Source organism: Ursus arctos, unplaced genomic scaffold (assembly GCF_023065955.2).
Source record: "Ursus arctos isolate Adak ecotype North America unplaced genomic scaffold, UrsArc2.0 scaffold_36, whole genome shotgun sequence".
NCBI classification, from domain to species: Eukaryota; Metazoa; Chordata; class Mammalia; order Carnivora; family Ursidae; genus Ursus; species Ursus arctos.
Window position 1 is genome coordinate 1,108,049 of NW_026623050.1, and position 26,009 is coordinate 1,134,057.

At 39.5% G+C, this 26,009-nt stretch overlaps 1 protein-coding gene across 2 annotated transcripts in view; it reads left to right on the plus strand.

The window, feature by feature from the left end:
- Positions 1 to 1,415: 1,415 nt before the first annotated feature.
- Positions 1,416 to 26,009, plus strand: part of FMN1 (formin 1) — a 339,089-nt gene continuing 314,495 nt past the window's right edge. Inside the window, exon 1 of one of the 2 annotated variants that reach the window (XM_057306184.1) lies at positions 1,416 to 1,621. In XM_057306184.1, coding sequence (XP_057162167.1) covers positions 1,489 to 1,621 — 133 coding nt within the window. In that variant the 5' untranslated portion in view covers positions 1,416 to 1,488. The remainder of the gene's footprint in view (positions 1,622 to 26,009) is intronic. The other variant, XM_057306185.1, reaches the window with a different exon arrangement.

Here is a 26,009-nt window from a genome sequence, read left to right on the forward strand (position 1 = left end):
AGAAAGCTAAACATACAAGGATATTTACTGCAGTTCATAAGAGAAAAAGAAAGGAAATACCCAAACGTCCAGTGAAAGGGGATTGGGTAAAATAAATTTCTGTATATACTTATGCACATATCCATAAAAATGGACATGTAATCAGTTAAAAGAATGCTGTTGATATGTATGAACTGACAAAGGTCATTCACCAAAAAATATTGGAAGAGAAAAGGGAAATCAGAACAAGCTGTAAAATATTGTCTGGCCTCACTACACGTGTGTATTCACACCTGCCCACATGTAACAGTGGTCGCCTCCGGGGGTGGTGACGTGAAATTTTGTTCACTTTTGCACCGTACAATTCCACATTGTTTGAATATCTCGCGATAAACATGCACAGGGTTGCCAGCAATGAAGACCTCTTTCCTCCTGGTGCATGGGAAGACGTGCACGGGCTAGCCATTCTATATGGACAGCATAACCACTGTCTGGCTTGATCCATTGATGGGTAGGTAGTGGTGACCTTTGGAAAGGATAAGGAGGGGGATAAAGTGACTGCGGTTAGCACATCTGCTATCTTCAGCACGTATGCCATAATTTGAGAACATAAAATAATTTTTATTTGCCTGATTTTTATGTTTTTTTAAAGCCTAAAACCAAAGAACAGATTTTTTTTTCCCTGAGAAGTTGAAAATGAGGTCTCATTTCAACATGACGCTCTCTGTGGGTCAGTTGGGTATGTCCTTAGGAAGAGAGGTCAGAGTCCTGAATCAAACTGCCTTCAGCTAGCATTGTGACCTCAAATGGAGTCATTTAATCGCTAATCTCTCAGTTTCCCCACCTATTAAAATTGATAGTAATAACCCTTACCATGACATTCTTGAGAGGGGTGTTGTGAAGCTTAATAAGATCATGTTAGCAAAATGCTTTGAGCTCTTTAGATAAAAGATGTGATCTAAACACAAAGTCTCATTAAGATAATTATACAGTGCTTATTTTCATAGTCCAAGTTTACATCCGAGGCCGAATGTAGTGATGGAGGTCATTTTATAGGGGCAAGGAAGGAAATTGGCTTTCAAAATCTGGAAATAAAATCCCCTAACACATTTTGAAGACAGATACAATAAAATCATTCGTTTTTAGAATGGGAGGACTTGGTTTTGAGAGATGAATCGAAAAATGAAAGTTAAAAAATGTTTAAGTTTCTGTATTTAATTGAAAATATCTTTTGAAAAGCAAAGTGATCACTTTTCCTATTCCCTGAAAGAAGACAATGAAAAGAAGCTCTTAAAGAATATTGTGTCTTTTTTTTCACAAGTTTTATCATTCGTAGGACTGTAAAGTGGTGAAACCTGTCTGGTTTCATTGTGCATACAGAAGGTTGACTCATTAATGCGTGGTGGAGTCTCTTCCCCCGTGGCACTGTACCAGCTGGCTCCTATGATGGAGCTGGGGGAATACGTCCTCGACACGTCCCTTCTTCTCAGGCTGTCCTGAGAATCCACCATGTTTGCCGCAGGCTCCCCACCCTTTGGTACCATGGGTGCGTGCTACTACTATACCCCGAGACATGGACAACCAATTTCGGTTCCCAAGATTTGGAAGTGCCGACACAGGAGGTCAGTAGCCCCAGAGGAAGGTAAGCTTGAAAACCAAAGCCCATGCTTGCATCCTTTTGCTGGGTTTCTAAGGGCTGACCCATGGAAGTAGAATTCTTGGTGAAAGGCTATTTTTTGGCATATGACAAGTTTGTTCAGGTGTCCTCCAATTGTAAGCTGCAGGGCTGCTGATCTCAAACTTTAAAAATCATACCATGTGAATATTAATATATTCATTCAATTATGTTGGAAAAACCCTAAGGATTAGTGTATTCATTTTTTTTTCTTTTTTTTTTTTTTTTGGTAAAGGAAGGCTTAGGAATAATCTTCATTAAAGAGATTATTTTCATCATAAGGACTTTGGAGTATGAGTGTGACTAATTGCATTTTCAAAATATAGATTCAGTGCAGTTCTTCAAAGATAGGGTGCTGTCATAAAATGTTATATCAATATCAAGAAATATTAAATCTTTATTATTTAGCCAAAGTAGGTGAAAACACTTTGTATCTAATTTTTAGTATGGGTATTATTTAAAAAATACTCTTTGCATTTAATATCTAACATGGACATTACTGAGATGCAAGAGAAAACGATTGTCTGATTTCTTCTTTCCTACAAGGACTGTCACTTATTCCTATTACACAAGTTTTTGTGGGACACCTGGGTGGCTCGGTCAGTTAAGCCTCTGACTCTTGGTTTTGGCTCAGGTCATGATCTCAGAATCCTGAGATGAGCCCCCTCCTGTTGGGCTCCCTACTCAGCAGGGAGTCTGCTTCCCCCGCCCCTTCTTTCCCTCTGCCCCTCCCCCTTCTCATGCACACTCTCTCTCTCTCAAATAATCTATTTTTAAAAAGCAAGTTTTTGTGGCAAGAAGGTAAACACCTTCTAATTTTATATTCAAATTAGATTAATTACGTAGAAAAATAAGTTATGTAAAATAAATTAATTACAGCCTTAAGGGAGACACTGACATTTTTTTAAAATTATTTATTTATTTGACAGAGATAGAGACAGCCAGCGAGAGAGGGAACACAAGCAGGGGGAGTGGGAGAGGAAGAAGCAGGCCCATAGCGGAGGAGCCTGATGTGGGGCTCGATCCCACGACGCCGGGATCACGCCCTGAGCCAAAGGCAGACGCTTAACTGCTGTGCCACCCAGGCGCCCCGACACTGACATTTTTTTACTCTTTCATTTCTTTTTATTTGCTGGTGCTCGTTTGAAGCTATAATCTCTCTTTTTCTAGTTTGTTCTAATCTTTTAGATGGACTTCTTAGTGTGCCCTTGAAAATCTCTTTGTTTGGAGAGGATATCATCAATGGTTCCAAACAGAGTGGATATTAACCTGTGATGAAAGTTATTAATAAAGCAAATGAGAGAATTCCTTAAGTTATAATTGCTTAGTGGGAACTAGTAATTAAAACAGAAGAAGCTAAAGTTTCCCATGAAGGATATTAGGCAATGAGTCAAATAATTTTAAGTTTGTGAGGTATGTTTTGAGATCTAAAAGCATTTCTTAAGGAGACACATGCACGTGTATTCACATTTGCGCAGAATTCATATGATTTCATTTTATGACAAAATCACAATCAGTTCAGAAAAAGTCTGTCCAAATTCACAACACGTCTGTATCATTATTTCTATTTGAGGAAACAAAGATTTTCTTTCTAGGAACATAGAGGTGGGTATTATTCCCCTTCCCTATTCTCCATCCCATCACCAAGAACCTAGAGTGGATGAAAAAAGAGGCATTTGAGTACAGGCTAAACCTGAACTTTATCCCTGGTTCAAACACTGATTTGTCAGATGGCCCTGAGAGTGTTTTATAACCACTGTTTGCTACGGTGGTTCTTCTTTTAAGGAGATGACGTGCGCCCTTTCTGTCTCATCAAACTGGTACGAAACTGCTGTTTGTAGTATGATAACCATCTCCTTAGTAGATACAGGTGAAGCACATATCAGAAATTAATGTTGTTTACTTATTGGAATCACAGCAGAACATTTATTCACTTAAATTTCTCGTTCTATATATCTGTTAATTTTTTCTGTATCTATTAGGTTTTATCTCTGAAGTGGACTCAACAAATTTATTGAGGAGCAAGGAACAAACATTGAGTTCAATCCATAAATGAAATTTTCCAGCCGCAGCTGTACCTTGTAAACCTCCTGGCCCCTGTATTTCTCAAAATGCCAGTTATCAAAATGCAGCTATAGTTTCTCCAACTTCCAGATTTTAAATTACTCTTACATCGATGCAGGATTTCTGCATTGCCTTCTTTATGGCGGGAAATTAGAAGTGCTTGTGTTGTTATTGCCAGAATCCAAGGGTATGTAGCTTCTAGCAGTGGCACCTGGATGTGTTTTCATTCTCTGTCTTTTGGAGTGGGGGCTGCGGGGTGTTTGGAGCTGGTGGAGGGGAGTAAGTTCTTTGCTAACACTCAATAGTTAAAACAGTTTTTCCTGTAGTAATCATCCAGAAACTCTACTAGTGAACACCTGTCCCCTTTGACTACTGGAATGTTCCCCAAAGTAGATCTTCTCTTTCTTCTTTACACTATACTTACCCCTTCCTCTCGATAGGTTACGTGACATGCCTGGATCTGAGACTAACTTTAATCTCAAGTAGAATATTTCTAAGTACCTGCAGGATCATCCATTAGCTTGGCTTAAAAATGGGTCATTGACTTTAGTGCCATTTTTCATTGATCGTGATAGTAAAAGTAATGGCAGTAGTATTGGTGGTAATAAAAGCATTAACAAGCATTTATTGAGTGCTCTTTAAAGTACCTTACGTATTACATAGATTTTAGTCCTCACGAAACTCTTGGGGACTCGCTAGTAGCTCTACTTTAGAGGTGAAGAGCCTGCTCAAAGGGATGTAAAGGGCCTTTTCTGAGTCTCCGAGGCCCGTGCATTTCCCACTGTTGCATATCTTCTGTGAGAAAAAGAATTCATACCCGGGATTATTTATCTTTGCAGCTTATAACCATGTTTGGGCTGCAGTATGCATTTCCCCTCTACAACTGCTTTATCACAGGCAGTTTTGCTGGGAGGGGTTGGAATGGAGTGCCAAAGAGTGAGCAGAAGTAATTTACTTGTGGGAGGTTGAATGCAGATCTAGATTTTTCCATGTTTTGTCGTTGGGTGAAACAAGAATTAATGTGAGCCAAGGATACTTTGAAACAGCTAGAGGGTTTTTCCAACCAGATGGAAAGAGAAAATTTGGCTTCCTAGTCTGTAGGTGAACTCCAGTAAAAAAGTTAATCTAGGTCTCCACTGGTTTTCTTCTATAAAATGGGGATTCAAGGGACTAGGGCTGAGGAAGATCATAGGTCTAACGCAACACAAGGGACAGTGCTAAAATTTGGGATCCCTTTTTTTTATGATTAGATCTCTCGTCTTCCCGTATATGCCTTTAAGAAAATGAGCACACAGCCCAGAGCCACCTGAAAAACTGAGTGTTACTATTATTGCAAGCAGGTGTGTGAGAGACTCCAGTTGAAATGAATAGCAATGCAAATGAGTCTGCTGGTAGAGGGCCATTGTAACCTGAAGGTAAGGTCTATAAAATCACCAGATCTGGGGCGCCTGGGTGGCTCTTGATTTCAGCTCAGGTCTTGATCTCGGAGTCGTGAGTTCAAGCCCCGAGTTGGGCTCCGCGCTGGCATGGAGCCTACTTAAAAAATAAACAAATACCTGACACAGGTGCCGCCCACAGCTGGGCTTCAGGTGCTCGGTGCCTGCTGGCTGGTGGGAGAATCATTTGCATTGAAAAGGCAGAGGCGAGGTTGTAGGGAGGGTTGGCAAGACATCAAGACTCTCCCTGATCAAAATATTCCTGTGACTTGGGGGTGAAATCCAGTCTCCTTGGCAGGGCTGTACATGCACCCTTGACCACCTGGCCCTCGCCTATCTTTTCCATAAGCACCCCACATTCCAGTCCTATTGAAGCATGTGCCATCTGTTGCGCACACACATTCTTTCGTGTGTACATGTGCCTTCTGATTTGCTGAGTTAACTCTTATTGATTCTTCTAGTATCAAGTATTATTTATCCTGAGAAGTATCCCACCCCAGACCCCCATCCCAACCACTACCCCTTGGGACTGCCTTAGGTAGCTGTGCTCTTTAGTCCCTTACTATTCTCCTTTGTACACTTACAGTCTGAGAAATTTATTTACTTCTTCATTTTCCCTATGGGATGCTGGACTCCTTAAAGGCAAGGACTTGTCTTGGTTACCTTTGTATTACATGATTCAGTGCCTGGCACCCTAGGTGCTTAATCAGTATTTTGACTGAATGGCTAAATGAAGTTTTGATGACCATATAAATATTACCGGTTAAATCAATACACTGATCATGCATTGAATTAAAGTTGAGCCAGGTCACCTACCTTCTGAGGTATGTTCAGGGACCTGAGCCCTAAACTCTTCGGTGGCTGGTTGAACATTAACTATAGAGATGTTTGCATCTTTGCAGTCAAACATGGAGAGGCGACATAAGGGAGAAACATGAGATAATTTCCAGAAGTCCAAGATCGCACATTAATCAGCTCAAGTAGGATTGTTTTTCTTTCTTTTAAATGTAGTGCTTTATGGGCATTTGGGGTGTGCGTTCATTCACTGAGGTGGTGAGAAATACAGCCTGTCTGGTTCAAGTGAGACATGGTAGCAACCTTTCCTTTTTATTTACTGGCTGTGCCCGAGAAAGGAGCATTGTTGAACATGTGGCAGGGGAAGGAAGTCTTAAGTGCTTCGGTCATGAGGCGAGGGGGAACTCACATTTGCGTGGTATCCCTGTGGTGTACACAGACAAGCAGCTGGATGATTCGAATGGTTGAACCAACAGAAAAGGAACAGCTGCGACAGAGACAGGCTTCTGAGAATCCAGTGACGGCACATGACATGTTCAATGCTTTTGTGAAAATTTCTTGACAAACATTCAGGTCTTTGTTTCTGTGTATTTATATTTAAGTTCAGAAAGTGAGAGGCCAATTATGTCTTCTTATAGCACTGCCCTGAAGTTAGATTCTTAGGATACTTTGCTTAGAGTCTTGGGCTCCTTGATTCTTCCTCCTTGGATAAGCTGGGGCTCACAGGGGTGATACCCCACAGGCCTGGACTGGGCAGAGGGTACGGAGCCTCCTGTCCTCACTTGCAGAGCGTCCAGATGAAGGCCAGACAACAGCAGTGGTGTCCTGTGGAATCTCAGGTCAGAGCAGTTTCAGAGGGAAACCGGTTGACCTTCTGAACAAGACTATGTAAAGAGGAGGCGCCTGGGTGGCACAGCGGTTAGGCGTCTGCCTTCGGCTCAGGGCGTGATCCCAGCGTTATGGGATCGAGCCCCGCATCAGGCTCCTCTGCTGTGAGCCTGCTTCTTCCTCTCCCACTCCCCCTGCTTGTGTTCCCTCTCTCGCTGGCTGTCTCTATCTGTGTTAAATAAATAAATAAAATCTTTAAAAAAAAAAAAAAAGACTATGTAAAGAGCAGGAAGATAGGAAAGAGTAGGAGACCAGTTTAGAAGACCATCCATGGAGAGCCGACAAGGGAGGAGCTTGACTTGGACTTGGAATTGCTGAACCTGGAGCAATTCCTGAACTAAGGAGCCGGCAGCTGGCTGGTTATCTGGTTTACCACTCTTGTGAGTAAAAGCATAAGGAGAGCAATTAAAGAGAGTTTTCGGTCAGGGCTTTATTACTAAAGCAAATTCTGCTTTGAAATATGGTGGTACCTCAGGGACCTGAACTCTAAGGGGATGTTCTGCAAGGAATCAGGGCTGGAGGAACCGATGTGGACGTGGGGCTGGCTCTGCTGTAGAGGGCCAAAAATCACATACACAGTGGTCATATCTGTGCCTGATTGTAGCTGGTAGTCTCTTCCAAGGGGCTCCTGTCTAGAAGGGGAAGAAGAGTAACAATGTAGGCAGGGGTACTATTTAAATTGGGGTGTGGGGTGGGCTGTCGAGGAGGGTACCTCAGTGTATTGATGCAGAGTGATTTTTGTTTTCTGCAGGAGCCCAGGTATTGACTGGAGTATGACAACAAAAATGGTGTCAAGAAAGAAAGACTAGAACAAAATCCACCGAAGTAGTGTAATAGGCATCCCTGAATATGGGGGCTATGGATGTTTCTTCTTTTACGCATAAATATTTTCTAAATCTTCAGTGTAAGCAAATTATAACTTGATAGTGAAGAATAAGGGGTCCCTGGGTGGTTCAGTTGGTTAAGCATCTGCCTTTCACTCAGGTCATGATCCCAGGGTTTTGGCGTGGAGCCCCACATCGGGCTCCTTGCTCAGCGGGGAGCCTGCTTCTCTCTGCCTGCTGCTCCCCCTGCTTGTGCTTGCTCCCTCTCTCTGACCAATAAATAAAATCTTTTTAAAAAATAATGAAGAATAAAGCAATTTTTAACTTGAGAATATTTTTATTTATTCATTTTTTAATTGAAGTATAGTTGACATATAGTATTATGGTAGTTTCAGGGGTGCAACATAGTGATTTGACAATTATGAACATTAGTAAGTGCTCACCATAATAAATGTAGTTACCATCTGTCAGCATACAAAGTTATTACATTATTGATTATAGTCCCTATGCTGCACTTTTCATCCCTATGATTTATTTGTTTTATGACTAGAAATTTGTCCTTCTTAATCCCCTTTACTGTTTCACCTATCCTCCCACCCTACTTGTCTCTGGCAGCCCTGTTTGTTCTCTGTATTTATGAGTCTGTTTCTATTTTTTTTATGTTGTTTGTTGGTTGGTTGGTTTGTGCATTTGTTCTGTTTTTTGGATCGCACATAAAGGTGAAATCATATGGTATTTGCCTTTCTTTGTCTACCTCATTTCACTTAGCGTAATACCCTCTAGGCCCGTCCATGTCGTCATAGATGGCAAACTCTGTTCTTTTTCATGGCTGAGTAATATTCTACTGGGTATAGGTAGCACATCTTCTTTATCCATTCATCTATCAGTGGACAATTAGGTTGCTTCCATATCTTGGCTATTGTAAATAACGCTGCATTGAATGTAGGGGTGCATATATCTTTTTGAATTAGTGTAAAACAATAAACTTTTAAAGAGTAGATTGTAGGGATCTTAAAGTTCACTGGCTTCACAGTTTGGCTTCATTTCTATTAACTACTAATTAAAGGATAAGATGCTTGGATAGTTCAAAACAACAGATGATTCGAACTTTGTAACGGACCTAAGTCACCAATAGCTGGGAATACTCATTTTGTTTTACCTCCTACATGGAAGTTGATTGACTGGGTCGAGGAACCAGCTGTCCCTTCAGGGACGCCTACGTCAGAAAGTAAGTAATCCATTAGCAAATGGTGACACAGTACACAGGTCCAGCTTTAGGAGTGAGGCATCCCCGTTACACCAATGCATTTGAAACATAATGTATTTAGAGGTACATGTGCCTTGGGGGTATTAGGCATTTTTATTATACTTTACCTATAACGGTTTTGTTTCTTCATCCCCTGTACACGCTGAGGCACTGTGAAAAAATAAAGGCATATTCTCACTTGTCAAAGTGCCTAATAAGAAAGGTTTTGTTAGCACCTCTCTGCCTCTAACTCATTCCTTGTCCACCGGCAATGCTGAGGGCAGCTGTAATGCGGAGGCTAAGCCTTTCTGAGTGTGAACACAGTAGCTGGAGCCCTCAGCGTGTGTGCCGCTCTGCTCTGAATGCTCTTTCATTTCCTGCCGTCGTCCCTCATCACTTCCCGGCAAACCACACCTGTGGCATCTGCCTGGCTACTCCCATTACTTAAGCATTAATTAAAGCTTATGCATTATGCTTGCATCCTACCCTTAACTTTTGGGTAGGAGCTCTGGGAGAATAAGGATAGTATCTTAAGCTTGTATTGATGGAGCAGCGTGACTGTCAGAACTGGGGAGGAAAGCACCAGATGTACAGGTAGTTCAGCTGCCTGTCACTTAATGAATGCAGATTTTGTGACCACCTTGTTGTCTCTGCTGTCATCAGAGTGGTTTTTGTGACGGCGTGTAAATTAACACCGGTGCTGAAATTCTTCCCCACATGTGCCCAGGGCTCTTTAAGTAAGCATCTCCAGGGAACCTCTTCATTTTATTGGATTGCTATGCTTACTACTGGTTTAATGGAGCAATAACAAATACAATTTTTTTTTAAGTTAAAAGGATCATATAAGAAAACTACAGAAAACAAAAAAGATGACAATAAAAATCTCCCATAATCCAGCCACCTCAATTCTTTTCAGAGATAGGTGTTTTAAATGACTTATTTATCCTATATTTTATATACTTCCATATCTACCTAGGATTTTTTCAAACTTTTTTATATTTCTATATGACCTTATTAACTATAGTTCTATAATTTTAATGGATGATAATCTTCTGTAATGTAGATGCATCAAAATATTAAATCCACTGTTAGACATTTAAATTGTTTCTGGTTGAAACTAATAGAAAATACTGTGGTTGGCATTTTTATTCATGTAGCTTTTGTTTCTATTAAATAATTTCTTTAAATTTGTAGAAATATAAGAAGTAAAAAGATATGAATATTTTGTCTGTGCTGTTTTTTCCAAAAAATTACACCAATATATAAAACTACCAATTTACACGAAATGGTTAACTCACAGGGTCTTAAAAAAAAAACCAACTAAACAGCTTTATGGAGATGCAATACACATGCCATACAATTCACCCATTTAAAATGTATAATCCAGGGGCGCCTGGGTGACTCAGTCGGTTAAGCATCTGCCTTTGACTCAGGTCATGATCCCAGCGTCCTGGGATTAAGCCCCGCATCGGACTCCCTGCTCAGCTGAGAGCCTGCTTTTCTCCCTCTCCCTCTGCCTGCCACGCCCCCTGCTTGTGTTCTCTCTCTCTGTGTCAAATAAATAAATAAAATCTTTTAAAAAGTTTTTTAAATAAACAAAATATAGAATCCAGCAGTTCTTGCTATATTCACATAGATGTGCAACTATCACCACAATCAATTTTTGAACATTTCACTATCCTCCTTAAAAACACCATTCCCATTAGCAATCACTCACCATCTCTCAATTCTCTCCAGCCCTAGGTAACCACTGAGTTGCCATTTGCCTCTGTAGATTTGCCTGTCTGGACATTTCCATAAAATAGAATCATTCAAGAGATGGTTTTTGTAACTGGCTTCTTTCATTTAGCATAATGTTTTCAAGTTTTATCCTTTTTATTGATAAATAATATTCCACAGTAAACAGATAGCACATTTTGTTGGTCTATTCATAAGTAGATGGAGATCTGGGTTGCTAGCTTTTGGCTGTTCTGGATAATGCTGCTATGTACATTTGTGTACAAGTTTTGGTGTGGACCTATGTTTTCATTTCTCTTGCATATATACCTAGGAGTGGAACTGCTGGGTCATATCATAATTCTATATTTAAGCTTTTGGGGAAACACTAGATTATTTTCCAAAGCTGTTGTACCATTTTACATCCCCACCAACAATGTATAAGAGTTCCAATTTCTCTACATCCTTGTCGACATTTGTTATTATCTGCCTTTTTTGTTTTAGCCATCTTAGTGGGTATGAAGTGGTATTTCATTGTGGTTTCGGTTCACATTTTGCAGGGTCCTTTGAAGTTTTTTCATATTTTAAATCACCTATATAGGAATGAAAACACTTTACAACATACATTTTAAAAAATCAGTATGGGGCGCCTGGGTGGCTCAGTCATTAAGCATCTGCCTTCAGCTCAGGTCATGATCCCAGCGTCCTGGGATTAAGCCCCGCATCGGACTCCCTGCTCAGCAGAAAGCCTGCTTCTCCCTCTCCCACTCCCCCTGCTGGTGTTCCCTCTGTCGCTGTGTCTCTCTCTGTACAATAAATAAATAAAATCTTTAAAAAAATATCGGTATAATTTATAGAGGGCATATTATGCAAAGCCCCATAGAAAACACAGAAATGAAACGGTTCATAGAATAAGAAGGAAATATACCATCAGAAATAAATATAAGGTAAGAAACGGCATGCCATAAAAAATTTAAAACTAACATTTGAATCAGTTTATAATTGCCTAGCACTTATTCACGTGTATTATCTCATTTACTCTGAATAATTGTTATCATAGATGCTATACAAAGACAATCTAAGAAAAAATAAAAAGTTGTTTCTAGAACTTCATTAAGGTTAATAAAAATATACTGTGTGCCCAAGGCATTAAAAATTTTTTTTAATGTAGAAAATTTTAGTTGACTGAAAACACTGACAAGTTATCTCTGTCTTCACTGATAGCAAATAGAAAATGGCTAAAGGAGTAGCAGAAGGATTTTAACTGAGATTTAATAATTTTAAAATAAATGACTTGTTAGTCATCAGAATGCCTTGATTTGCATGTATGGAAACCTATCCTGAATATAATTAAACATGAAAATCAAAAAGCAGAGAAAAGACCCTACACAGGGGGGTATGTGTTCATATCTTATTGATGTTATTTGGGGTGTGTGACAGAATGACCCTCCTCAGAAAGTAATCTTGCTATTCTAGTAATACAGAATTTTACCTTTTTTAAATTACAAGAGTATCCTATAGCCATTATAGAAAAATATAGGGAGATTTAGAAAGGTAGAAAAAACAGAAAACTTTCTATTATCATGACCCATAGAAAAATTACAACTAAAATATACGTTTTACTATGCTTATATTAAATTTTATACTCATGTAAAGACATAATTTTTGGCTTAACAGGTTATAAACCTTTTCCCACATTTTCAAACATGTTACAAATATTTTAATTATTGTGAGCTATTCTGTCCAGAGAACTATCCATCCATTTACTATCATTTGCCTAATTTTGGACGCTTGGCCTGTTCATGATCTTCCAGTGTTTAATAATGTAACAAACATTTTTGCATACTATGTTTGCAGTTTTAAAGAATTTGTTTATAGTGGATTCCGGAAGAAGAATACAGTGTCAAAAGTATGACTACTATCTGTATTTTAATATTATGAAATTATTTCTCTAAATTTTGTTCAGCATACTCCCAACAGCAGAGTATCCATGCACTGATTTTATTTATTTATTCATTATTCAGCCAATATGTAGTGGGAACTTGCCATGTCCAGGTACCATGTAAAGTGCTGTGGCTAACTTAGTAAACATGGTAGGCACTGTCCAGCTTTTTCAGAGTGGGGTGCCTATTTTCCTGCTCTTTTACCGACATTGCATATTTTCAAGGTTTAATCTTTCTGATGTGATGGGAAAATGTTGTATTTTATTGCTCTTTTGACTAGTATTTCTCTCATTAGAGTGATGTTGAACATTTCTTCGTACTCTTTGGTCATTTATCTTATTTGCCCTTTGCCCATTTATCCACTAAGGTCTTAAAAAAATATGGAAACTATCATGGATTTGTATGTCATCACTTCACAGGAGCCTCACAAATCTGGTTTACATGTTAAGAGTAGTCAGAGACATTTGTTAATTTAATAAAAAGTTTCAGTACATTTGTTACTAAATTGAGTACCCATCTTTATCTTGAATAAAGTCTTGAAGCATACTCTAGACTGCTGTAGATCTTTCCCTCCTTGACTTTGGGGTAGGAAATGGGTTGTAAATGATTTAAAGTTATGACAAGTTTGCTAGGTTGTTTGGTTTCTGCCTGGGCTAATCACAGGTCTCGGGGCATTAGACTGGATAACTCTTTCCCTTTTCTGGGAGAGGATTGATTGTCTGAAGGATTCATATTGGGAGGCAGAGTGGTAATCAATATTGTAGGCTGGGGTCACTGACAGGGGCGAAAGACAATAATGTGTGAAATTTAGGATGAATTGCTTTTTGGGTTTTGCCTGGATTTACTAAGACAGGGGAGTTGTTTGGGCAAATGCTGCCTCTTTGGAGTCTCTTTGAAGTGACCATCTAATGAATCAAGGAAAGGGCAGTTAAACCCCTCTCAGGGAGAACATCAAAAGAGGAACAGGATATAGTTAATGTCAGGAGCCAAGGGCTATCAGTTGACCTTTCTTAAAGAGTGGGGAGGGGAATTTGGATGGTTGGGAAGGTTTTGTTATACAGAGACCTTTTTTATCCTTTCAGCTTATTTTCTTTATCTCTCTATCTTTAGTTATCTCTAAGTCTGTCCTTGCTTAGTCATCCCAGAGCAGAGTTAGGGAATTCGACAATAAACGTAATGTTTTATTAATGACAAAGACTCTTCAAGTGTCTTCCGAGTTGTAATCTCATAATTTCATCATTCAAACAATTTTCTTGAAGAGCAAAGAAAGATAATCTCACTCTCTTATAAACAGATCTTTGAAGTCATTTCCTTCTCTCTTGCATGCCATTATCTCCTCTACTTCTGGGAGTTAAGAGATACATAGATGATTCACACTTACTGATGGTTTGCCGTATCTTTTAGCCTTCTGTGGTTTTCCCTCCTTCATCAAAACTTCTACAAAAGCAGCAACTGTTTAGTTAAGTTATCTGAGTTTCACATCTCTTCTGTTTTCTTGTTATGCTAATGAGGACGCCAATGAGTAACAACTACCAAAGAATGAGCAGACAAAAAAAGAATCAGAGGACTTCATTAAAGGATGACAAAAACATGGCACACACCCTACCACTCTTCCCTCCTATGTCAGGGAAGGCATTGCTAATCAATCACAAGACTTTTTCCCACTGATCCTGAACATGGCCTCAGATTTCTTGCCAATGCTGCATTAAAGACATTCAATCCGGGAACATGGCATCCAAGCTGAAATCTGTTTTACTTCTATTTATTTATTTATTTTTAAATTTTATTTATTTGACCGAGAGAGAGAGAGCCAGCGAGAGAGGGAACACAAGAAGGGGGAGTGGGAGAGGAAGAAGCAGGCTCCCAGCGGAGGAGCCCAATGTGGGGCTCGATCCCAGAACGCCAGTATCACGCCCTGAGCCAAAGGCAGACGCTTAATGACTGAGCCACCCAGGCGCCCCATATTTTACTCCTATTTAAACCTAGTTTCATCTGAGACTAATTAATTACATAGTTTCAGGTAATGGTATTACAGATAAAATACTTCAGAAAGAAAATGTTGGAAGAGGGGCAGTGAAGAGAAGCCTTCTTTGCTGGAAGGATATTTTATAAAATACTTCAGAAAGAAAATGTTGGAAGAGGGGCAGTGAAGAGAAGCCTTCTTTGCTGGAAGGATATTTTAGCAGAAACCTGAGCAATATGAAGAAATTGGTCATGTGATGATCGGGGGAGACAGAATTCCAGCAGAGGAAACACCACTGTAAATGCCACAGGCTGGAGTGAAGTTGTTTTACTCATATAACAGCAAGAAAGTTGAGGTGGCAGGAATGCATGGAGTAAGGGAGAGAGTAGGAGATGGAGAGAAAGAGGTACATGGGGTCAGATTAGGTGAGGTTCTTTAAGGTCAGGAATCACCCCCCCCCTTTTTTTTCTTTTAACTGGGATGGAAAGCCATAGCAGGATTTTGATCTGAGCGACGGTGTGAGATTTTTACAAGATCCCATGGATGCTTTTGGAAAACATTATAGGGGATAGGTGTGGAAGGGAGAAGAACTGGTAGATTATTTCAGTTGGTCAAATGAGAGTAGACAGGTGCTTAGACTGGGTGTGAGCAATATGACAAATGGTCAGATTTGGGATACTATTTGATGGTAGAGCAAACAGGTCTTATTCATAAGATGTATGTGGAATGCAAGAGAAAGAGAGGACCCAAGGATGAAGCACATTTTTAATCTTAGAAACAGAGTGAATACTGATGAAAGACTGAGGAAGGGGCAAGGTTAGGAGGAAAACCAAGAGTTTAGGATACATAGAGGCCATAGAGCAGTCAGTGCCTATGTGAGACAGGAAAGAGGTCCAGGTGGACGTATCAATGTGGAAGTTACTAGAATTTAGATGGCATTTAAAACTTTGAGATTGAATGAGATGACCAAGGAAGTGAGTGAAGAGGGAGAAGAGAAGGGGGCACAGGACAGATTTTTGGGGGCTTGAAACATTTAGAGCCCTGGTTCTCTGGCTAGGAAACATTTAGCAATGTCTGGAGACATTTTTAGCTGTCACGACTGGCTGGGAGGAGGAAGAGGTGCCCCGGTAAGCAGTGCGTGGAGGTCAGAGATCAACACCCTACAGTGCACAGAACGTCCTTCCACCACGAAGAATGATCTAGCCCCAGTGTCTGCAGTACTGAGGTTAAGAACCCTGAGTTAGAAGTGGGGGGGGGGGGGATGAGGAGCCACGAAGGTGACTGAGGAGTGAGCAGTGAACAAAGACGAACACTTGGAGAGTGTTGAGGATGTGGTTTCTAGAAAGGAATTTCAAGGAAAATAAAAGTGTGTTTGACTCTGCCTGATGCTACTGAGAGGTTCCACGGGAAAGGGCTGAGACTTAGCCACTGGATTTGGTAAGAGAGGATCTGGGGATGCTTCCGTAGGATTCAAGATTCCTTTGAAGGCTAATAGATTCAGATAATGAGATTTAGACAATTTTCTGAAATTAAGTACATGTTAAACAAATCTGCAACCCCCCCCCCACACCTTTTTGTTTTAAGCCACAGAGGCAATGCCAAATGAACTTTTTGGTATTCTCATTGCTTAGCTTTTTCGTGTTTATGAAGCACTGATGTAAACTAAATGACTCTGGAAGAAAAAAAAGAGAAAGTTAATGGTATTTATTGAAAGAGGATTCAGCACAGTTAAAGCAGGAGATATACCCTAACCTCATACCGGGGTGGTTGTGACTTTCTCTAGGAATTTTCTACATCCCTCTCGCTGGTACATAGGACTGTCATTTCAAATAAAGGAAGAGAAAATGAATTATTTGGTGCTTCCATTCATTAACAGCAAGTCACTGTTATGGCTTGTACTATTATTTTAAGTGACAAATTGTGAAAATTTGGCAAGGAAGTCCACTTCTATGTAGGTAAACAAAATGTAACCCCCCCCTCCCCCCGGTAAAAATCCTCCTCCTGAAATACTTGTTAGTGCAATACGATTCAGTCTTCTTTGCTCTTCGGAAGCCATTATTGACAATCTTGTGCTTATTTGTAATTTCTCAAAAATGCTAGACGCAAAAGTTCCCGTTCTATTATTTGTTTAGTGGAATCATTCCAGAGAAAGTTTATCATGAACTGGAATATAATGATAAGTTCTTCTTGCCTGAAAAATATATAATGAATTCAGTTCTATTCTTAGTATAGATTTAGCTCACTTTATGGATCAGTTGCTTTCCTGAAAGATTTGTCTATGAAGTTAATTTTCTTTTAGTAAATTGACTTTTCTGCTGACATGCATTTTAAATTAGAGCTGTGTTTTCTGGTAAGACAGTAGCCTCCGGACATAGTAAAATCACATTCGAGATAATAGCAATCCCCTCAGGATAAAAGGCATTTCCAGATAGTGATAAAATGTGAAAAACAAGTCCCTACATTGAAGATCATCAGGGTTAATTTTATGTTTGACCAAATAGGTTCACAGTATAAAGGAAAATAAAATATTGTAATTTAGCCGAACAAAACATTCTGAAAAGATCCTGACTCTTCTAATATTCTGTGTGAAAACTCATTTTGGTGGCTTAGGTTTTTTGTTGTCGTTTTTTGTGTTGTTTGGGGCATATGACAGTTTGAGGGATAAATGAGGAACAACAAAAATGTTTCAAAATGAATACAGTAGAATATGAACCATTCGTTTGAACTTGAAAGCAACCCCTTTGGAGAAATGGAGTTCTACACCCTTCTTCCTTTTGGCTGTCCACTGTGTCTAACTCAGCACCAGAGCAAGAGGAATAAACAGTAAGGGGTTTTATGGTGTTTACGGCATTTAGTTTCTTTCATAAATTGAAAGAAGCTGAGCATGGAGCCTGACATGGGGCTCGGTCTCACGACTGCAAGGTCATGACCGGAGCCAAAGTCAAGAGTTGGACACTTAACCAACTGATCCACCCAGGCATCTGTAAGATCTCTTTGTAATAGATCTTGAATAGCAAAATGATTATTCTGCTAGGACAGGTGCACACAAGCCTATTTTTGTTACTTAAAGGATAGAATGTATGTAACATTTTAGAATGGAAGTCAGCAAACTTTTTGTGTAAAGAGCCCAATAGTGAACATTTTTGACTTTGCAGTCCATAAAGGCTCCCTTGCTGCTTTTCTTCCCCTCGTCTCCCACCCCACTCCCTGCCCCTGCCTTTGCTCCTTCCCCTCCTTTAAAAATGAAAAAATGCAGGGGCGCCTGGGTGGCACAGCGGTTAAGCATCTGCCTTCGGCTCAGGGCGTGATCCTGGCGTTATGGGATCGAGCCCCACATCAGGCTCCTCTGCTATGAGCCTGCTTCTTCCTCTCCCACTCCCCCTGCTTGTGTTCCCTCTCTCGCTGGCTGTCTCTATCTCTGTCGAATGAATAAATAAAAAAATCTTTAAAAAAAAAAAATGAAAAAATGCAAAACCCATTCTTAGCTCACAGGCTATACAAAAATAGCCTGGGTGCTGTATTCGGCCATTGCACCATAACTGTTAACCCCTGTGTCAGGTGCAGATTCCCAAACAGTTCTGCAATGATGTATTCCAGTTTGCTCTTTTACCAGGAATCCTGGAGAGTATTTGTTTCACAGTAGCTTCCTTGTGTTGTTTTAATATTAATACGAGGACATTCATTCTGTAGTATTTGTTCTGTACTATTTTTCAAAATATGTAGCTTTACATTTACTCCTGGGTTTTTGTTTTTGTTGTTTTGGACTATAGGAGTTTAATACTCTAGGTCCAGTTCAAAATATTCTACGAAAGACATTCAATTTGTTAGGCCCTGCAATCAAATACATGTATCTCTAATGTATGAGAACCCTGAAATGACCAAGTTGTACTCTTAGCTTCCTGTCTATTGAAACCAGGACTATCCATATTCCCTAGTAGAAACATTCCTCCTTTGGTCACTAAGATCCAAACCCAGCAAGCCCAAGGTTGCAAAGATAGGAGGCAAAAATCATGGAAGTGATTTATTAAGTATAACATTGTGAAGGGCTACCTTTGGCTCCCAGACGTGTGTGTTCTGAGAGGAATGGCATCATGTTTTTTCTACTAGTTGAAAGCCTACGCTACATTCTTGGGGTAATTGCAGAGATTTGTGCCACCATTGAAGATTTGAAAGATGTAAGGATGGTGATTTATACCATACTCCCATTTCAGTTCTCTTTTGGCTAGTGAGAAAACAGATGGCTTTTAGAGAATGACTGGATTCTTATAAAATTAATTACATGGGATGCAATTTGCAAGTGCTGTTTCAGATATGATGTACTTACCGAGTAGATCAACATAGCCCCTGGGAGCTAATATGCATTTATCGATTTAGAAAATGCTTTATTTTCATGCCAATCGATTCATCTTCATCTACAAAGGACAGCAGTATACCGTCATTGTCTTACTCTAGGGCTGTGACAGTTTACCTTTTCTCTATCATAATATAATCTGAAAGGAGTATGGTCATTTTGATTTCTCCCGAAAGATTACACCGGCCCATTACATTGCTGCTATTCTTCTAACTGGGTATGGCAAGCATCAGGTAGCAACGCCCTAGATGCTTTAGTAATAGCCAGACGTGCTACAGGCTAGGAAGTAAACATCATTCCTGATGCCAATTACTCTGTCAGTCAGAGTCCTGGCAGAAAATAGATGGTACATTCAAAAGGGCTTAAACTGAAAATAACTTAGTGAAGAGATTATGTCCAGACCGATTAAGAAAACTGGCTTGGGTTTGTGAGGTTCCCAGAAACTAGCAACAGCAAAAAGCCATGACCAGCTCTAGGCCTGAAGGGGGGAAGGATGGAAGAGTATTACAGGAAGCTGGTAAGATCTGGAGCGTGGAAGAGGGTTAGGTAGCAAGAGATATGGTTGCCAAAGAAAGCAGCTGCCACCAAAATCTTGATCCAGTAGGTATGGAGTGACAGACCTCTGTCTTCTTTTGCTCTCCACTTTCTTGCTTTTTATGTTAGACATTCTCCTCAGCTGTCTTGTGATCACCGGTTGTACATGCTTCAGGTCTGGGGACTAAAAAGCTGACTGGAAGCTCTGAGTGCCCGTGAAAGGGTATTGGGCTTGAGATTCACTGTAGGGTGATCTGGGACAGCAGTTTATGGAGGAACTGGAGGCAGCCGCAATGTCTGGAGCTAGTCCTGGTTCTCCCAGAATAATGTTCTAGTACCTGCCTACCCTGGAGACTGAAAGTGTTCTAGAAGCCTAGTGAAGCAACAAAAGCTAAGACCTTAGCATTTGGCATTCAAGAAGAAGATGGTTACTGAATCCTCTGTTTTCTGAGTTCACCATGCATCAACTGTGCCTAATATCCCCCAGTCCCAGGAATAAATGTTAAGATGTTGACCACTGTGGAAGAAGGGCCATAATTCGGTGCTAAATAAGGCTATAAATTTTCCTCTGATCACCACTTTAGCTATGTCTCAAATATTTTCTAATTTCCCTTGTGATTCTTTTTTGAACTATGAAGCTAGGGGGAAGTGTGATGTCTAATTTCCAAATAGTTGGAATTTTCTAGATAGTTTTCAGTAATTGGTATCTGAATTTAATTACATCTGTCAGTGAACATATTTTTTATGATGTTGATCCTTTCAGATTTATGAATGGCACAGTATGTTGATGATTTTGATAAATTCCATGTGCACTTGAAAAGAATATGTATTCTGTAGCTATTGGATAGTATGTCTTATAAATATCAACTAGGTAAAATTGGTAGTAATGTTGTTTAGTTCTTCTATATTCCTACTGATTTTCTGTCAACCTGTCCTATTAACTACTAAGACAGGAGTACTGAAATCTCCAAATATAATTGTGAATACATATATTTATCCAGACCAGTTCCGATAGTTTTGCTTATGTATTTTGAAGTTCTGTTACCAGGTACAAATGAATTTAGGATTGTTATTTCTTTCTGACAAGTTGACTTTTCATCATTATGAAACTTCTCTCTTTATCCCTGGTAACATATCTCATTTCAAAGTTTATTTTTGTCTGATATTAATATAGCCACTCACGCTTTCTGTAATTAGTGTTTGTATATATAGCTTCTTCCGTCCTTCTACTGTTAACTTATTTATAATTTTATATTTAAAATGAGTTTCTGATAGATAGCAGCATATACTTGAGTCTTGCTTTTTTACCCCGTCTGATAAACTCTGACTTTAAATTGGAGTTTTTAAATGATTTATACTTAATGTAACTATCAGTATAACTGAGTTTGAATCCACCTTCCATTTTTTTTGTTCCCTTTTATATAATTTTCTATCTTCTTTTAGATCAGGTGCTTTCTAGGCTTCCATATTATATCCACCATCGGAGATACCCTTTTTAAAAACTGGTAACTCTATAGTTTATAATGCACAACTTTAATTTATCACAGTCTATTTTAAATTATACTACTTCACGTAAATGTCTGACTCTTACAACAGAATATTTCCATTTCTCCTTCTTGGATGTGCTGCTGCTGTTATCAGCATCTCTTACCTACATGTGTTATAAACCACACAATGTATTATTTTTATTTCAGTTAATTATATTTTTTAATAACTTCAATAATGAGGAAAATGTCCTGTGTGTTAACTTACATATTTATGATTTTCGGTGCTTTCCAAATTTTCTTCTGATTTTTTAAAAAGATTTATTTATGTGTTTTCGAGAGAGTAGGGGGAGGGGCAGAGGGAGAAAGAGTCTTAAGCCAACTTTGCACTGAGCTCAGAGCCGGACCTGGGGCTCAATCTCAGGACCCTGAGATCGTGACCTGAGCTGAAATCAAGAGTTTGACGCTCAACTGACTGCGCCACCCAGGTGCCCCTCTTCTGATTTTTTCCCTTTGCCAGGGGGAAAAAAAAATTTTAACACTTCCTGTGGTCTAAGTCAGCTGAAGATGAATTCTCTGGCTTTTAATTGTCTGAAGAAGTCTTTATTTTCCTCTCACTTTGGAAGATATTTTTACTGCATGTCAAATTCTAGGTTGACTCTTATTTTTCAGTACTTTAAAGTTGTCATTCCATTGCCTTCCAGCATGCGTGTTCAGACAAGAAGTCTTTAATTATTCTTTTGTTTGGTTTCCTATATAATATTCTTTTTTCTTACTGCTTTTATAATGTTCTTTTTATCCCTGGTTTTCTACAACTTCACTTATTGTAGTTTTCTTTATGTTTTTCCTCCTTAAAGTTCATAGAGCTTCTTTGATCTATGGATTTATACTTTTTATTAAATTTAGAAAATTTCAGCAAGTATTTCTTTAAATACTTTTCCTTTTCTCCTAGACAGACCCCTGCTTCTAATTTTACATATGTTAGACTGCTTGATATTTCCCCATAGGTCACTGGGCCCTATTAATTATCTTCAGTCTAGAAATCATCTCTTCACTATAAGCCCAGGCAATTATGAGGCTCACTTCACTTGCCGTACCTCTTTCAAGGATTATAGAACTGCACTGCCTACTATCCAATACCTAAAAATAGTTGTTTCCTATATTTTGTTTCGTTTTTAGTTGTTTATGGCAGGAGGTTAATTCTAGGCTCTGGGTTCAGGATCCATTCTCCTACATACTATTTGACCCTGGGTTAAGTTAACTTCTCCATTTCATTACTTTTCTCATCTTTAGAACAGGATTGCTTTATACCAACCTTGCAGGATTATTATGAAGATTCTCAATAATGTGTAATGTCTATAAAGTGTGTGACACATATTAAATGTCCAGTATGAAGGACATTACTCACCCTTAAGAAAATCGATTTGTGGGGAGAGATGGTGATAAATCAGGCCTTGGCTAAGGTTGGGATCAAGTGCAGGGCTGCTCCTTGATACTAACGGCTGGTGGATGATGGGAGGTGGAAAAGCTCTAGTGCCTAAGACACTTGGCCAAAGGGGGCCATTTAAGAATCTGGCTGTTTCAGGGCAACCACTACTTAGTAGCGTTCTTGAAGAACTCCTCACTTAGTTTCAAATCACTGGGCCTTCAAGATAATTTCCAAACCTCTCTGGTTAAAAGGACAAAGGCTATTTGTAGCCAATTAGGTCAGCACCATTAGCTCTGTGAAGTCAACTGTTGGTCAGAACAGCCAGGATGGAGCTAAGGCTGAGGTGGGAATTGACTGCATTATGTAGCAGTGTCTCTCAGAATTAAACATCAGAAAAATCTTGATCTGCCTTGAAGGATCAGTATCTTTCCTTTTTTTTTTTTTTTTTAAGATTTATATATTCAAGAGAAAAAGGGAGAGCATGGGGGGAGGAGCAGAGGGAGAGGGACAAGCCAACTCCCCATTGAGCACGGAGCCTGAGGACTCGGGGCTCTACATGGGGGTCCATACTGGGTTCCATCCCTTGGACCCTGAGATCAGGACCTGAATGGACACCAAGAGTCAGACACTTAACCAACTGTGTCACCCAGGGGCCCCTCCTCCTTTTGATAATAGAAGTGAACTAACTGAATGCTTTTTCATTCTTGCTTTGTTTGCCAGGACACTCAAAGTCATACTGGGTTCTCAATCTCTTAAATGTTTACCCTTAATATTGGCATATGTGCCTTCTTTTTTTCTTTGTCTCAATCTTGTTATGAATATTCATGTTTTGTGACTCTCTTAAGATCGTTTCTTTCTGGAAAAAGATTTTAAAAAAAATATTCATTATATACATTATAATCCAAGCCTTAGTATTTTATAGGTTTTTTGCTTTACTATACCTCCTTAGCAATTAAGATAATTAGTAATTATGTCATATCTCTTCAAGAGTTGAGCTCCCCATTGGTATAACTATTCCTGTAGTAACTGGAACAATGTGACATAAAATGGAAAAAATGTAATTCAAATTTATTTGGAATGAATACGATAAGAAATGTTTTTTGTATTCTTGTTCTTCACTTCAATAATATTTTTTGTTAATAAGCAAGTATATTTCTTATCATCAAACATACCAAAATTTTTTGATAACAGGCGTTGGAAGTACCAACGTCTAATTTCCTTAGCATTTACTGTCTGAGAATGCATAGAGGCTCTTAATGTCTCAGGGAATCCTACAACCTTCCAAATTTCATCTTTTCTTGATCTTTGCTGCACCAACCCTACTTAGAAGCATCCGCTCCTACCTTCCATCCATTCTAAAGCAGAGTGACTCAGCATCGTTTGTGCTACTTTAAATACACACCCCTGTTTTTCAGGTGTTAGAATATTCCATATAACTATAGCCACAAATGAGCTTCCTGACTTGAGCAATATTTGTCTCTCATTTAACATCTGTATTCTTTGCAGGAAAAGAACATGGAAAGAAGTTAGTGTAACAATAATCATAGAAATATATATTTATGTACCTCCTTAAAATGCCATTTCATTTAAAGCTATGCCTATAAATAGTTTCATTCATGGCCCGAGGCTCAAATGTTTGACCTTTAAGGGAGTTGTGTCATTGGATGTCATTTCTAAGGAAATGCCCTGAGGAGCTGCTCTTTTGGGAGGTATCAGCCACTTACTCGGCGCTCTTGCATTTGATGACGTGAAGTCTATTTTTAGGACTTACGCAGATTTGGGATCTGCTGCAGCGGAGTGCTACCGTGAATTCTTATGAGCTTCTTTTTTTTTCTCTTTATCTTCCCGGACAGAAAACAGTCCCTAGCATGAGTGTGTGATGTTTAGTATGCCCTCATTGTGTACAGGTTTCTTTTCTTCCCTTAAAATGGGGATTTGTTTGCATCCCCCATCGATCTGTCACCCCTAGCCCAGGCAAAGTTTCCTGGAAGAAAACAATTTTGAACACAGCTCACTAACAGGCATATTTTTATTTTTATTTTATTTTATTTTTAGATTTTGTTTATTTACCTGAAAGAGAGAGAAAGAATGAGTAGGAGGGAAGGGCAGAGGGAGAGGGAGAAGCAGACTCCCTGCCGAGCAGGCTGGACCCCAGGACCCTGAGATCATCACCCGAGCCGAAGGCAGACACTTAACTGACTGAGCGACCCAGGTGCCCCACATTATTTTCATTTTATTAATGAGGAAATAAAGATTCAGAGACGTTTAGTAATTCCACTAAGTTCAAACAATTAGTAAAGGTCATAGTCAGGAATCGATCCCACCTGTCGAACCTTTTGCATCTACTTCTTTTTTTTTTTTTTTAAGATTTTATTTATTTATTTGACACAGAGAGAGAGCCAGCGAGAGAGGGAACACAAGCAGGGGGAGTGGGAGAGGAAGAAGCAGGCTCCCAGTGGACCAGGGAGCCCGATGTGGGGCTCGATCCCAGAACGCCAGGATCACGCCCTGAGCCGAAGGCAGACGCTTAACGACTGCGCCACCCAGGTGCCCCCATTTACATCTACTTCTTACTCAGACCTCAGTGTTCTCTCATCTATGGAATGGCAATAATGTCCTTCTCTAAATAACATAAAAGATTTCCCTGGAACCTGGATTTTAGTTTGCCTTTGCCACTAGGTGGACATATTGGAAATAACACAACCTTCCTGGGTTTCAGTTTCATCAAGTATAAAATGAGCAGATAGGAGATATACAAGATTCCTTCTAATTCTAAATTCTATTTCATTTCATTTGAATTTAAGCATAACTTCAGAAATTCGAACATTGCATGTGTTTGACGGATATGGCTGCTTTCTTCATAGTAGACAGAGTCTCCTCCCCGGTCCTTCCCACTTCTTGACCTACCTGCAGCCTTCCCCTGCTTCTGTGCACCTTCCACTTCCGTCTGTCTATCCTTGCTCCTAATTTCTTCCTCTATGTACTTCTCACGAGGAGTTAGAGGCTGGGGTGGATAGATAAGGTGTGTTCTCAGAATTACAGTTACCTATCTGCTTAGTGACATGGTATCATTGAACATCACAAGGAATGAAAATGGGGGCAATGGGATTGGTAAGCGTTGATCTCAAATTGACAGATACCAGCCATGAGACTATACTTTTACCAAAGCTCTGTCTCCCTGGATAAAGACGTGAATAATTACACACAGGCACACACCCTCTTCACAAGTACTTAACAGTGTCACTTTCCATTAGCTACACATCTAGATTGCTGTCTCTCTTGCTTGTAAGTACATGTTTGAATAACATAATGGAAGACAACCTGTCTACCTTTACATATCAGTTCTGATATTCACGGTTGAGAAAACTTCACCTCTTTGGATTTATTTTAAGTCAATATGATGGATGGCCTGGGGAACTACAGCATAGGAGCAAAAACTCAAGAAAGTCTCAGCTAAGGTCTTTTCCCCCCCTTCTCCTTTTGGAAGCATAACCACTTCATCACTGCTGTCAAGTGAGGGCTCAGTGTGACAGGAAAATTGAAGGAGGAAGGCTGAAAGGCACTGTAATTTTGTTCCTTGGGGACTTTGGTCCAGCTCTGGTTATGTGGTATGTTTGCACACTTCTCTTTGGAAGCAGATTTATACATATGTATACGTATATGTATATACATTTATATATAT